Source organism: Ursus americanus, chromosome 5 (assembly GCF_024610735.1).
Source record: "Ursus americanus isolate L20-20 chromosome 5, mUrsAme1.1.p, whole genome shotgun sequence".
Taxonomy (NCBI): domain Eukaryota; kingdom Metazoa; phylum Chordata; class Mammalia; order Carnivora; family Ursidae; genus Ursus; species Ursus americanus.
The window spans coordinates 26693518-26709736 of NC_142131.1; the positions used below are offsets into that span (position 1 = coordinate 26693518).

At 38.1% G+C, this 16219-nt stretch overlaps 1 protein-coding gene across 4 annotated transcripts in view; it reads right to left on the minus strand.

The window, feature by feature from the left end:
- MSH3 (mutS homolog 3) overlaps positions 1-16219 on the minus strand; it is a 188583-nt gene that overhangs the window by 26642 nt on the left and 145722 nt on the right. For all 4 annotated transcript variants that reach the window (XM_087862031.1, XM_087862032.1, XM_087862030.1 and 1 more), the window contains exon 20: positions 12895-13052. In XM_087862031.1, the coding sequence (XP_087718157.1) occupies positions 12895-13052 (158 nt within the window). The remainder of the gene's footprint in view (positions 1-12894; positions 13053-16219) is intronic.

The following is a 16219-nucleotide window of genomic DNA, read 5'->3' on the forward strand; positions in this document are numbered from 1 at the left end:
TGTATGCATTTTTAAAAGAACCTGAAAAGCCAAATACCTAAACAACGATTTCCAGGTGGTAGAATTACAGGTGATTTAAATTTCTTCCTTTTTTGAGCTTTTCTATTTTTAAATTTGCACAGTGAACAAGCATTACAGTGTAATTAGAAAACGTGTTATTTTTAAAAATCACAAATGATACATTTAAGAATACTTTTATTGTACCGTTACTTTAAGACAAGGGAAAAAGAAGGTAATTACCAGGTTAAATAAGCAGTTTTCTTCTAGCAACATCAAAAAACACTTTATTAGCAGCAATAAAATTATTATAAAAGACAAGAAAAAAGTTTCTTTCTTTCATATAATTGTTTCTAACGGTTGCAGTCAGATCACACTACAGTATTTAAAATTAATTTATAAAAGTTGTAACACTGAACTGCATATATAAAACCAAGCAAAAAATACTGTTAGCAATCTTTCAATTTCAATGGAAACACTGCTGAGAATCAAGACAGCAATCCAGGAAAATGCCAAACTTGTGTTGGCTCTCATGAAACCATGTTCACTGCAAGTATCTACAATCACATGCAGGCCACTTATGAAGGACATGGGCATTTTCCTATCAAAGGGAACCCAGGATGTGCTGACTGGGGCAAACTATTCTCTAACACATCTATTAGTCCACTCTGGGGGAAAGTCCCAAGAATTTCAAAGGAAAATAATTAACAGGGCAAATGTTCCTTCCCAACCTTAACTGTATCTGTGAAAGCTACAAATAATTAAGGCCATCAAAAGAAAAAGAAGATTAATCAGTCATCAGGAATAAGATTAATCAGATTAATTAATATGATTAATAGAGGGGAACCTGACATAACCAGAGGGATGCATCCTTATAATTAAACACACATTATGAGCTCAGGCAGGCAAAATCACAATCTCTCTGATTCTGCTGTTCTCTTTGCAAAATGTCAGGAGCTGAAATTGAACAATGGCTCCTAAATCTGGATATGAGGTTCTTAAACAGAGAGTCCAAGAGTCCCCTTCATCACACCAATTACAAAACTATCTCCAGGGGATCTGTGTTCAAGGGAACTGCCGAGGGTCTGCATTTCAAACCAAACCAAATCCTCAGGTGACTGAAGTATTAAATTCATACAACCACTTCCTATCAAAAGATGAAGTGAGGCATCTCCTGTTTGGCAAACACAGCTGTGGGAACTAAATAAACAACAGAGATATTCATAGGCAACACTTCTGATGCCAATAGAATTCGTAACAGCCTACTCATTTAGTAAAATATCACTTATCATGTGGTTTTTAGTGCTGGTATTTACTACCAACTAGAAAACATGCACTGATTCAAGATGTTCTCTTTCTGTCCAAGGAGGATCTATATCTATCTTTATCTATATATAAAATATATATTAGGATATATACATATATATATAAAATATATATTAGGATATATACATATATATAAGTATATACAAATATATATTATATATATTTAACAGAGTACAAATACTCCACAGTAGGTGCTCAATCAATATTTGCTGAATTAAACTAGACTGGGCAAACAAATCAGTAATCATCCGCACAGTCAAAAGCAAATATTTAAAATAAGTTAAGCATTTGAATGCCTGTTACTCTCCAATTCTCTATCAAAATAAACACACTGTTGCCATTTTGAGTACACAGCATTCTTGAAGTGAGGGGGCCATAACAGAGTTTACTTGGGTAACATGGCAAGAAAATTATTAACCAAGGGCCACTTAATGTAAATACCCCTCCTACCAACATTTAATTGACATAAAAGAAGTAAATTATGCTGAGAGAAGCCAATTGTTTTGCTTTTTTCAAACCAGACTTAATAATTCATTGCTTTTCTAAAAATAAGTTTCTAAAAAGCTGAATAAGGTTTAAGTTTGCATTTATCAGGATAATAAACAACAAGTCTTATATTTTAGTGATGCACTCAAACATGTTAATGATCCTTGGAAATATGTGTCTAGAAATATTTCACTGATAAATACATGTATCACAATATACTGATATAAATATCCTAATTAGAGCCACATGTATATGTTTGCCAAAATTCTACTTTTAAAAATAATGTTCTTATTCAGGAAAAGGCTTTTACAAGGTTACAATACCCAGTAAAAAATATTCCTAAAGCCTGTCTGTTCACAGCTTTTCACATATTTATTTATTCCTCTTACAGCACAGCACATGGCACACAGTAGGCACTCAATGACTATTTACAGAATCCATGAATTTAAACCCAGTGTCATAAATGTCCAATCAATAATACAAAAATAACCAATTTAAAGATAAAAGTTTGGAGCCAAATTTTATGCATATATCTCACTCTGCTAGATTTTCAGTATTTCTTCCATTGGGTACAAAAAGGATTTGCAATGATTTAGAATAACAACATATCTATAATGGAAGAATTACAATGAATATGAAACTAAGATCATAAGCCACATAGTAAATCTTCACATTTAAGACAGCACATTTTACATGAGCTTTGAAAATGCTAATTTTGGGGTCTCATCTTAGAGATTCCAATTTAATAGGTCTCTGATACAGAGCTTAGAAAGTTTTAAACGTTTGAAACAAGCATCTCTATGATTCTGAGGCAGCTGTTATTAAGAACCGTATTAGAGAAATACTCCCATGTATGAGAAGGGGAAAACTGAACCAAATTTGTTTCTGCACCTGAGCCTTGAATTTAGCTCTTGCTTTCCTGGCAGCCAAGACAAAAAGGAATTAAAGAGGAAGCAACTATTGGCTCACGAGAGGAGGCCTGGCAGTTTGTCAGAGAAGGCCAATAAATCGCTTCAAATCTTTTTGTAAATAGGCACAGCATGCACACGGAGGGAAAACAATTCCCCAACATTAACAAAAAATGAGTTATCAGATGGCACTTCATGTAAAAGACAGTAAATAATAAAAATGAAAATTTATTTATGAGCAATTCTGAAGACTATATAGAAACATCATCAAATGGGTATGTCTAATTTTATTTTATGTATTTATTTTTGAAACAGAGAAAGCGCACGCACACACATGCAAATGCATGCCCACATGCCTGTGCTAGTGGCGGGGGGTGGGGGGTGTGGGACAGAGAGAGAGGGAGAGAGAATCCTAAGCAGACTCCACACCCAGCATGGAGCCGGATGCAGGGCTCTATCTCACGACTATGGGATCATGACCTGAGCCAAAATCAAGAGTCAGATGCTTAGCTGACTGAACCATCCAGACACCCCTAATTTAATTTTAAAGTACAAGTACAAACTTTTACATACTGCTGGCAGCCTCTCTGAAGAACAAGAAAGATGCACATTCCTTACATTCCACAGTCCCACTCCTAGATAATAGCCTGGATTCAGAAAACTCATTCATGTGCACCAGAAGATGTGTGTAAGACAAGTACCAGTACTGTTTGCATTTGCCGCAAATCTGAATCATGTTAAGTATCAATCAAGGAAAATAGATAAACTGTGGTAGGTGCATACACAATGGAATATCCATAATTACAGCAAAATGAGTAAGCTAGAATTTATGTATCCATGCGGATGAATTTCATAAATATAATACTGGGGGGGGAGCCACTTGCAGAAAAATACACAGTGCTATGTGATACATATAAAGTGTAAAAGCATACCCAATAACTCTGTGTTGTCTCAAAAACATACCTATGTAGTAAAAATACAGAGAAATGCATGGGATGAAAACTATAGTCAAGAAGGGCAGCTCCTCTAGATGGGGTGGAAGGGAAAAGAATTAGGGAGAATTATGGGTTCAGTAGTATTGGCAATGTTTTATTTCTTTAGTAGGGTGGTAGTTATCTGGGGGATTGTTATATGTCCGAATTATTTCACAATAAACAAATGAAAAATATGAAAGCATAATATCACTCCATATTTTAGTAAGGATCTAGGATATAAATGAATGTGGTCCATGCAGATTCCTTTCCAATTATAACAGGAAGAGAGGGTGAGGACAGAAGAAAAGACAGGGAACGCGGTCCTTATACTAAAGTAGTGCATCCCAGATACAGCCCTCTGGGGTTAGAGATATCTGCATAGCAGATACCTTGCAGCCATTAAGACATGTGAGATTAATCAGCATGAACTGATAGAGAAGTATGTCCCGCAAATATTAGGAAATAAAAGCAAGTTGCATAGCAGTAATGCTTAGTATAAGACCATTTATATAAGAGATTTACATATACTTGTACATTTGTGGAAACTTATACTAAGAACATTAATAGTTGTTGACCTGGGCAGAAGGCAAAAGTTCCACTTTATGCCCTTTATATTATCAAGCTGTTTTCATATTAAGCATTCATAATTTTTAAATTAACTTTTTTTTTTTGTTAAAGATTTTATTTATTTGAGACAGAGAGAAAGAGAGCACAAGCAGGGAGGAGGGTCTGAGGGAGAGGGAGAACCAGACTGTCCGTCGAGCAGGGAGGCTGATGTGGGGCTCGATCCCAAGACCCCAAGATCATGACCTGAACCGCAGGCAGCCACTTAACCGACTGAGCCACTCAGGCACCCCTAAATTAACTTTTATAATTAAACAACTGAGCTCTCCAGCAAGGGCTTGGGGAAATGCTTCTCAACCTCAGCTGTACTTCAAAACCATCTGGATGCTTACATAACTCAACTTTCAGACCCCAGTCCAACTCAGAACCTCTGAGGGTAGGGCCCAAGTATCACTATTTTTTAAAAGCTCCATTACAAAAAAAGTCTAATGGGGGTGCCTCGGTGGCTCAGTGGGTTAAATGTTGGACTCCTGATTTCAGCTCAGGTCATGATCTCAGGGTCGTGAGACTAAGTAAGCCCTATCTGTCTTGGGCTTTGTGCTGGGTGTAGAGCCTGCTTTAAGATCTACTCCCCCCCAGTTCCTCTGCCCCTCCCCACCTTTGTGTGCACATGCACACTCTTTCTGTCTCAAATAAAAAGTGTAATGTACATTAAGGGTTAAAACTCATTGTTTTAGATGTTACATGTGCAAATGACAATATGAGTTATGAAAATTAAAGACATTAATCTTGTATACTGATCCAGACAAGAAAACCATCAATGCCTAAAGGAGGAAGAACTAAGGTTATATATAGGGTGGGTTAAAAACTTTTTGGAAAAGCTCTGATATACTGAAGTACCTGGGAAGGTTTACACTCAGAACCCCAATTCCATTCTATTGAGTAGGGAAGAAAAATTCGCCCTGGAAAAAAGTGTTCCCAGACAGTGACCGGATAAGCATTTCACTAGACTCCTATAAAACATCTCATTTCGACTGATACCGCCCTTAATTTGAGGTTATATCTCTGTTACATATTTATTTCAGATTTTTAAAAATATTAATAAGCAGAAGAAAAGAACACTCACCATAATCCCATATCCCTCATGATATTTTGGAATATAAGCCTTCTATTTAGATGATTTTCTCTGCATATATTTACATACATAATTTCTCATACAAAAGTGGAATTATACTGAATGTCAGGCTTTGTAACCAGCTCTTTTTTGTGTATTATAACAAGAATACTCTTTCATGTAATACTGCCTCTGGATGGGCCCATCAGGACCAGGTAACTGTAAAATGTATCCCCAAGTAGCTGAAAAAAACTGACATTTGTGGAGTTAATTCCGAATGAAAACTACTCTACCGAAACAAAGAATTTGGTGTTTGCAAGGTTTACAGCTTAGTTGTTGCATTACGCAGTGACTGGTAATCGGCCCAGCTCCTCAAGCTGCTCCTGGTTCACGAGATAAAGGCACGTTATCACGCCATCAGCACGGAGGGAGAAGCTCATGTGCCACACGAGCACCTTCCAGGCCAGCTACTAGCGGTCTTATTGCTACAAATCGTTGTCTAACACAATCAAGAGGTTTCTTTAAGCTGTTTTGTTTAGCAATTTATTTGTTTTTCTAGGTACTGCGAACTATTTTAAATGAACAAGTTTACCTTTGTGGAAACCTCTGAGACAAATCTGTGGCTTCCCCACCACAGTGTTGGTGATAAATATTTTAAGCTTCATTGCTGGCTCCATTTTAAGCCCTCACCCTCATTTTTACTTATGCTATTTGGAATCTTCTGCAAACCAACACTTAGTTCCTTTCTGGAAGATGGCAGGATAAATATGAATGAACGAGCAAGCAAATAAAGACACATATACAATCACTTCTCCAGCACTGCATGGTCTTACTGCATTGTAATGCCTTGTGGCTCCATGTCCCTTACCACACCCGAGTTTCTGGAGGGCAGGTCAAGTGGTCTCATTTGGCTTTGTATCCCTAAGGCCTAGCATCAAACTCTGACACACGGTAGAGTTTTAAGAAAAATACGTGTTCAGCACACTAGAGTTTTGGCCTCGTTATTGAACGACTGCTCAAGTGTCCTAACGGCCTATAGTTTGTGCTTACAACACAGAAATGTAATGGCCATCTTACAAAGTAGCTTCCTTGCTGTGCTACACGTTACCAGTTAAGATCACTTCCGAAATCAGATCCTCCTCTTGAATTTCTCAGTGTTACTGACAAGCACCACCATTCACTCCTCTTGGTCACCGAGGCCTGATGCCTCCTTGTCTCTAGTTCTTCATCTATCTCTCTTCACCCACTGGAGTTACTAGGGCCTGTCAGTTCCAACCCTGCAACATCTTTCCTCTGCCCCTTGTCCCCTTCCATTTCTATCAGTCTAATTAAGATGCTTAGGACCTCCCCAAGAATTACTGCATGATATCATCCCTTTGAATAGTCTGTCTTTCACAGCATGGCCAGATTAATCTGCCTAGAACCTCAAAGGTAACTCTGATCACATCACTTTCCCACTCCTATGTCTTCAAGGACTTTCCACTGCCCATGGGATTAGCTTCCATTTGCCTGATCTTGACTTAAAGTTCCATTCATTCAAAAGCCCTGTTCTTGAGTATCTGTAATGTATGTACAAGTAGAGAGAGGTCCAGATTTGCCGAGGGAGAAGGGAAATGTACACAACAGGAAACTCATCTTCTGGGACTGGACCACACAACAGTAGAGGTAGACCTGTACATGAAGAGCTATGGAGCTAAAAGTGGTAAGAGCTTTAAAACAAGGCAAATACATGGATAATGGAAGTACAGAGATGAGAAAGAAATTCTGGCTATGGGAATCAAGGAAGACTTCATGAAGGAAGTGGAATTTTAACAAAAAAAAAATTAGCAGAAGTATTTCTGGCAGAGGAAATAATATAAACTGAAAAAAAGACAAATGGGAAAGTACATAATAGCTTCCTGGAATTCAAAAGGAAGTGCTGGGTCGACACATAGGTAGGTAAGGGAAAGAAACCGAAAACAAGACTGAAAACGTTGGAGGTCATCTGGTGGTTCCTGACTGACATGCTTGGACACCTGCATTCACTGTTAGAGGTTTAGCAGCAGAAAGACCTGATCATAGCTGTGCTCAGAGAGGCACCTCACAAAGGCTTGAAAACTGACTGGGGAGAGGAAAAAAGAAAGAGTGAGAGAGCAGAGAACCAGTTTCTGCAATAATATGTAGTAAGTAATGGGTGCCAGGATTAGACGTGAAGCAGGAAAAATGCATCATCATTGGCCAAAGTGTGCTCAGCAATACCCACTGGGGTCAATGCAGTCACACTCATGCATATTTTATCTGTTTCTTTCCTGCTTGACTGAGTTGCTCCTGAGTCCAGATGACACAGGAGGCATCTCAAGTTTAAAGGCCACAACCAGCCAGCCCAGTTAGGCTGCAATGTGTGGCACCTACAGCTGTGGACCCACCACTGCCCAGGCTCGGGGAGCCTCGTCCCAGGTCCCAACCTTGTCCTTTCTATGCTCTCATCAGTCAGAACACGGTGTGTCCGCCTCTGTGGTTCTTGGAGCCAACATCAAGTCCATACTGCTCTACACTTGCCAAGTTTTATCCAACTGTCTACCTCACTCATCTCCTAAACCCAGACACTGGGCACCTCGGAGTACTGCCAGATAACCAGCCAACTTTCCTATGTCCTCGCTCTCTTCTCTGCAGGGGCACTCCTTCCCTTTCCTCTCTAGTCCCTCCCTTGCAGCCCTCTCCAAAATCAGCTATTCATTTCCTTGCCTCCTGTGATACCGGATTTTCCTGCTCACCACTCTTACTTCTAGTAATAAAAGCTGCCCCTTTGAGGTTATACCGTTTGACCATAACATCTTCCCTTTGCCCATGTTGTCAGCTATTTAACTTCAAATCACTCCCCCTCATTCATCAAAGTTGTTAACATTTGGTGTGTATTTTCTCCTCTGCCCCAAGAGCCCTGCCAACGCTTCTGGTAGCACTGAAGGGCCGTGTAGCTAAACGAGCCACCACCTAGATCAATCCTAGATCTCCTCTTAGCCACTCTCCTCCTCTATTCTACCTCAGCCATGTGCCAGGGGCACATCCTGGACTTCAGTAGAGACATGAACTGTTTCACTCAAAAGCTGCCCATTCTGGCTCACACAGCACCTTCACAACTGCTGTTCAAACCCCTCAGGACTCTAGCCCACCTACCACTGTGCCTTCCCCTGGGCCCTCTGCTTTGTTGACATTCCATGGTCCATTATTCCCAACATACACTTGCCAACTTTTTTTTTTTTTTTTTTAGATTTAAAGATTTTATTTATTTATCTGACAGAGAGAGAGAGCAAGTGCACAAGCAGGGAGAGCAGCACGGGGAGAGGGAGAAGCAGAGAAGGGAGCCCAATGTGGGGCTTGATCCCAGGACCTTAAGATCATGACCTGAGCCGAAGGCAGACGCTTAATGGCTGAGCCACCCAGGCGTCCCCACTTGCAAACTCTGAAACTCCCTCTGTTTTTTCATTCACTTCTCTGGAAAAGCTCCACCCTTGGAGGGGTTGCAAAAAAGGGTAACACTCTAATTCTATCGTTCCTTCTTTGCTTATTAGCTGGGGTGCTTCTATAATGAGAAACTTCCTCTCATCACCTGTGTGGAAAGGTGGAATAGCTGCTTGATTCTCTATTTATTTTTCAATTTTCATTCTCCAAAGTGATTAATGATTTTTTGCTGTAAGTATCATTATTAACTTACTCTAATGTCCTCCAAGGTAATCAGTGCATTTTTTAAATCATAAATTTATGGATATAACATATCCCCCTGGATATCCCACTGAAACATGTTCAAGTCTACCATTCAAAACAAGACAAGAGAAGTCCCTCACCGGATCTCTCACCTCCTCCTCCCAGCCTGGCAACACCTGTACACTCTATTTCTTGACCTTCCACTCATCCTTTACCATCTTTAACTGAAGTATGGTCCCACCACTCCACTGAAATAGCTCTTGCTGGGGCGCCTGGGTGGCACAGTTGGTTGGGCATTTGACAATTGGCTTTGGCTCACATTGTGATCTCAGGGTCATGAGACCAAGCCCTGAATCAGGCTCCATGCTCAGCACAGAGTCTGCTTGAGATTCTCTCTCCCTCTCCCTCCGTCCCTGCCACTCATGCTCTTTCTCTCTTTCTAAAATAGATAAATAAATCTTTTTAAAAAACAAACAAAACAGCTTGTGCTAAGGTCACTAATGACCCCCACTCCGTCAAGATCAAAGTTGACTTTTCAGGTTTCATTTCACCTGACTACTCTGTGCTGCTGGCCACTTCCTTTCCCCTTGGAGGAGTCTTCCCCTGACAATGTAACATCTTGGTTTTTGTCCTCTGGTCGGTTTTCCTAGCTTATCATCTTACTCATCTATGACATGTGGGCAGTCCTAAGGCTCAGTCTTCGAACACTATTTTCTTCACTATACTCTCTGCTGAGATGATCTCACCTACACCCAAGACTTCACTTACCGCTTATGTAAAAATGTCTCACAGCAAATTTATATCATTACCTTTCATCTCTCCCTCTGGACTCTGTATACAACTGTCTATATACAACTGACAGCTCCCCTCAAATGTCTCAGAGTATTTCTACTTACTATGTATAAAAATAAAGTCAGGATCTACGGAAAAAAGAAAATCATCCTCTTCCAGTAAATGCCAGCATTGTCCAACCAGACACACAAACCATTGTCACCTCTGACAACTCCATTTATCTCAGCTGCATATCCCTCCTATCATCAAGCTCTGTTGATTTATTTCCTGAACACCTTTCAAATGTGACTCCTTCCCATTCTAATACTACAAATCTCATCCAAACTACTGATACCTCTCACTAAGACCACTACAGGAGTCTACTGATAAGGTTACTACTGTGTCTTTTCTCCAAACATTCCCTGCATTGTAGTCTCTGCAGATGTGATCATGCCAAGCCTTGCTTAAAACCCTTCAATGGTTTCCCACGGCTTAGAATAAACTCCCAGCACTCTACACTCTGTGTAATTTACCCCAATCTATTCTTCAGCTTCACGTAGAATAACGCTCCCCTAGAGTCACTCTTCAGTCCCTTATCTATGATTTTCTTTTTTAAATGCTAACGGGCCTCGGCACACATTGTCCCTCTGTCTACAATGCTCTCTCTTCCTTTGCTTAGTTAGCTCACCCTTCAGATAGGCCTGAAGAGTCACTTGCTAAGGGAAGCCTTCCCCAGTCCAGATCATACCCAGTCTCACAGGCTGTCATGGCATCTTGTACACAGCCTTTATAGACCTGTCACAGCTGCAATTTCACATTTTTTTCTTTACAATTTTTTGGGTTAATGCTGATCTTCTCGAGCAGGTAAGTTGTTTCTTTTTTTTTAATAAAAATTTTTTATTATGTTATTTAGTCACCATACAGTACATCTAGCGGGTAAGTTTTACCAGCACAGAAACTATGGTTGCATTACAGTCCCAGTGCCTGTCATATATTAGATGCTATGTTAGTACATGTTGGATGAATGAATAAACGAAAATGAATGAATACCCAAATTTCTTTTTCTTTCTTTCTTCTTTTTTTTTTTTTTTAGATTTTATTTATTTGTCAGAGAGAGAGAGAGAGCACAAGCAGGGGGAGTGGCAGGCAGAGAGAGAAGCAGGCTCTTGAGCAAGGACCCTGATGTGGGACAAGATCCCAGGACTCTGGAATCATGACCTGGAGCTGAAGGCAGTTAGTTGCTTAATGGACTAATGCACCCAGGCATCCCTAAATACCCAAATTTCTTGAAATTAGTGTGGTTTGTCCTTTTTCAGAAGGCTTATACTTGCTATCACTGAATGTACTTTATATAAAGTATTGAATGTAAAGGGCACAGGGCAGTCCCTATACATTGATAAAAATGTTTGTTACACTATTATTTTAAATATGTTATTATTATAATAAAGTTTAGCTACTTTTATTATTATCACTGAATACATTTTTTGTAGGCAAAAACTATTTCCTGATTACCTCTAAATTCATTCCCAAACATCTGCCTAACTCCATGAGGAAAATTAGACAAAAGCAAATCCTTACTTTCTGTTTCCCTTGCAATTACAGCCATGAGACATAGGTGAAATAGGTGAATGAAATATCATTAGTGAAATATTAAGTGGAAATTTTCTGAGAGGCTTCTAAAAAGGTTTTGATTTCCTGGGGGAAAAAAAAGGTGTGGGGGGTGGGAAACTGTGGCATTCTGTCTTCCTTTTTCCTCATGTGATGTGATGTCTGGAGTCACAGCAACTATATTGCAACTATGAGGGTAAGGCCAACAAAACTGCAGAACCACTGAAGCAGCAGCCCATCCCAAGCCTTCTCATTATACGAGAAAAGTAAACTCTTACTTTCTTTTCTATTACTTGTATCTAAAAACATCTGTAACTGACATTCTGCTCACTAACAAGATTCTCTTTCAGATAAACCACCTTACTTTGCACAAGAAGTCTTTTTCTCTTTCTTTTTATTTTTCTCTTCTCCTTTTAATCATTTTTCTTTGTTAATTTCTGTCACTCTCCCTAATAATGTAACCAAAATAAAATAACAAGTGTGTGTGTGTATATATATATACACACACATATTTTTTTACAAAATAAAAAAATTAATGACAATTTAAAAAGTAAAGAAAGAGTCCTTAAATTTCTTATACTGAGTTGATCTACAAATATACAGAGATCAAAATAACATCTCTTTGGTGATATGGCATCAAACAGTATTTAGTCTCTTTTGCTTTGCTCACTCTCAGACTAAAAACCAAGCTCTAAGGTAAAGTATTTTAATGATATATTCTGATGTAATTCCAAAGTCAAGTATCATATAAATGTGCAGCTAGACAATAAATCAAACATTTATACACAAAGCTTGAATACACCTATATAGACTATATTTAATTTTTCCAAAAATGTATATGAAAGAAGTATAATACTTTAAGAACTTATATATCTGAATAAATAGATTAAACTCTGATTTTGCTATTAGTGAGACCAGGATATTTCACCCATATTCCTAATATGACATGCAATTTAGATTTATAAACTAAGGGTAAGACCTAGTTGTTGTAGGTAATGTTCTTAGAGTAAAAAACAAAAAAACAAACAAACAAAAAAAGAATTAAATTATCTTGAGCCAGTGCCCTTTTCAGTCTATTCTCAGTCCCCCACCTACAAAACAAGGATAGTGGACTGGTTTCCAGACTGTTCTCCACAGAGCCTATCCAGGCAAGTCTGCAAACCTTCCACTCTGACTCAGGCAGAGCCGATCTGCTTTTATCTGTTTAAATATTCATCTTTTATATAAGATTTTTGTTAAAGTAAGAACTCAGTAACTAAAAATAACTTGAAAATTACTGGACAAAATGCTCTCCTTGGTCTTTTCTGATATTAATATTCATGATGAAATGATTTCTTTAAGCTCCTAAGCTTTAAATATTTTAAGACCGAATCTATTCATCTAAATATGTACACAGAAAGTTCATGTGACAATGTGGGCTTGCTTTATTTTCAGAAATATATTCAAATAGAACTAATGTTTTTACCTCGTGAAAATGCCATCCACGATTCCAATTGTTGCTTCTTCTGCAGGAACGTAGGAGCCAATCTGAGCCATGACAGTAATCAGTGCAACTTGTTTTATGTAGGAGCTCTTTCCACCCATGTTTGGTCCAGTGATTATCATTACTCTCTCTGAATCTCCCTAGAAAATTAAAAAGCAATTTCACTTATTGTACCCAAAGGACTTTTATGTAATATCTATAATTTATTCCATAAATGGGAATGCATTAGGCAAAAGATGGCTTTCTGGTATTTAAATATGTTACCAATTAAGTATCACAAAGGGAAACAGGGCCTCTTTGTCTTCAACCTGAACTGTGCTATTGCAGAACAGTGAATTCTGAGCAACACACAGGATTGTTTCTGCATATGAAAAAGGAAACAAGAAGAAGCAACCTAAATGAGATAACTACTATGACTTTCTCATTAAATATTCATTAATCTGCCTCTGTGTGTGTTTTATATTGCTTAAATTTAAAATCTATCAATTTCCATTCATCCATCCCCAAACTGCACACATTACATAGCTAATTGCTCAAGGCCCTAATTTGGGTTGGCAGCACAAGAATTTTTTCAGTTACAGATGGACGACTACTAAAGAGGTTTATAATACCAAATTCTAGGTATCAGCTTTATCAGTATTTTCACTGGGATTTCATCAGAGCATGTAAAGGAGGCAGAAAAGCTCAAACACTTGTACTAGGTTAATTTCTAGAACTTGCCTCTATTAACGAATTACAATACTTGCCACATAGAGACTCATCCTAAGGGACATTGTCTAGCTGTAGCCCTCTGCAAAGGGGTGAGCCCGAGGAATCCATGTGCTGTGCTCTGTGAACCCACCACATTGGGCAATACCTGCCAGGTCAAGAGCAGCCACTGTGTAACTCACCAACAGCCTGAGAGGTGACCTCACATGAAAGGGCTTCTGAAATTAATCAAATGATCTCTTGGGGGTTTAAACTGAGTACCATGCAGTGATTCAATCTGGAGGAACACAGAACAAGGCCACAAAGCACTGAGGACCATGAGTAAGAAGTTGTGTGGAAACAAAAGGTATGAAGAAAAATTACATAGAAAGGGAATGAAGGGTGTAGTCAGCAATGAAAAGAGAAAAAGCAGAGGAGAGCCCAGAGGAGGTGAGAAACTTCATGCCAATCATGAGGGTCTCAAATTTAAAATACAAAGTCATACTATTAAGGGGATAAAAAGAAAACCGATTTCATCTCTGAAGTTGTCTTATATCCTAATTAACCAGACATTTCCAATCTCACTAAAGCCAAGCTGTACTAGAGATCTTGTTCTCCCTGTGATTCCTTTCTCTTATGGTTACAGGTAGCTTTAAAATACGTCATATGCCTCCATTACTTGAAGGAACTTGAGTGAATCTATGTTCCTTGGAACAGAAAGAGCCTAGCACAGCGAAAGCAAAGAAAGAAAGTTCGCATGAGGAGAATGATGAAAATAATGATTAAAATAAATTCTCCTACAGAGATTTAAAAATCATAAACCTATTGTAAACAACCAAATGTGACCTAACCAAACATTTCAAAAATTTAAATAAAATGATCGCCTTTTCTAAAATTGGCAAAAATGACACAAGAAATAGGTAATCTGAATAATCCTGTATCTATTAAAGAAATTACATCTGTAATTAAAAGCCCTTCCATAAGAAAAACTCCAAACCCAGATAATTTCTCCACTGATTCCTGCAAACATATAAGAAATAGCACTTATCTTACAAAAACTCTTCTACAGAACGGAACAAGGGCAACTCTTACCAAAACATTTCAAAAATCCAACAAGAATCTTGATACCAAAAACCCGACAAGAACATTACAAGAAAGAAAAATTACAGGCCAATTTCATCCATAAATATATATGTAAAACTCCTTAGAATATTAATATACCAATCCAAAGTCATATAAACATTTGGAGTTTTTGAGGAGTATAAGGTTGGTTTAATATTCAAAGGCCAATCAATGTAATTCACCATATTAAGAGAATAAAGAAGACAAATCAGATGATGACCTCCAAAGACACAGAGAAAGCATTTGATAAAATTCAGTATCTACTCATTAAAAAAAAAAAAAAGGCAAGAAAAGGAAACAAAAGGTACAAATATTGGAAAGAAAATAATACATCTGTCATTATTCCTACATGTCATGATCACATTGCCAGAAAATTTAAAGAAATTATAAAAATTATTATAATTAATAAATGAATTAAAGCAAGGTCTTTGGATATAAAGTCAGTATTCAAAACTCAACTTTATTTCTAGATTTTAGCAAGAAGTAATTGAAAATAGAAAATTCAATGATACAATTTACCACAGTATCAAAAGAAATCAAATACTAGGAATAAATCTAACAAAATGAGCAAGACCTCTACACAGCAAACTACAAAATATTTTTGAAAGAAATTAAAGAACGCCTAATTAAATGAAAGAATATACTATGTTCATGGACTGAAAGGCTCAAAATTATAATGTTACAATAAATAACCTACAAGACCCACAGTGGAATAAAACAGAAACAGACTGGGGCACCTGGGTGGCTCAGTCGATTGAGCATCAAACTTTTGGTTTCAGCTCAGGTCATGATCTCGAGTCTTGAGATCAAGCCCTGTGCGTAGGGCTGTGCGCAGAGTCTGTTTGTCCCTCTCCCTCTGCTTCCACCCGCCCCACTCGCACTCTTTCAAATAAGTAAAATCTTTAAGAAAAAAACCACAGAAACAGATTGATATATATACAATTACTTGATTTATGACAAAGGTGACACTGTAGCACAGTAGACAAAGGATGGTCTTTTCAATAATGGTGCTTGGTCAAAAGGATGTCCATATAGAAAAATAAGAAATCCTGACCCCTAACTTACATCATAAACAATAATCAATTCCAGGTAGAGTACAGCTTTGACAGACAAAAAAACAAGATTATTTGACAATAATATATGATCTTGCAGTGGAGAAAGACTTCTTTAACAAATTACAAATCATAATTAACAACAAAGGAAGATTTAGAAGTGGAAGTACTGGGGCGCTTGGGTGGCTCAATCGTTAAGCGTCTGCCTTCAGCTCAGGGTGTGATCCCGGGGTCCTGGGATCATGTCCCTCATCAGGCTCCCTGCTCTGCTGGGAGCCTGCTTTTTACTCTCCCACGCCCCCTGCTTGTGTTCCCTCTCTCGCTGGCTGGCTGTCTCTGTATCAAATAAATAAATAAAATCTTTTAAAAAATAAAAAAATAAAAAAATAAAAAATAAAAATGGAAGTACATTGGGTGCCTGGGTAGCTCAGTCAGTTAAGCATCTG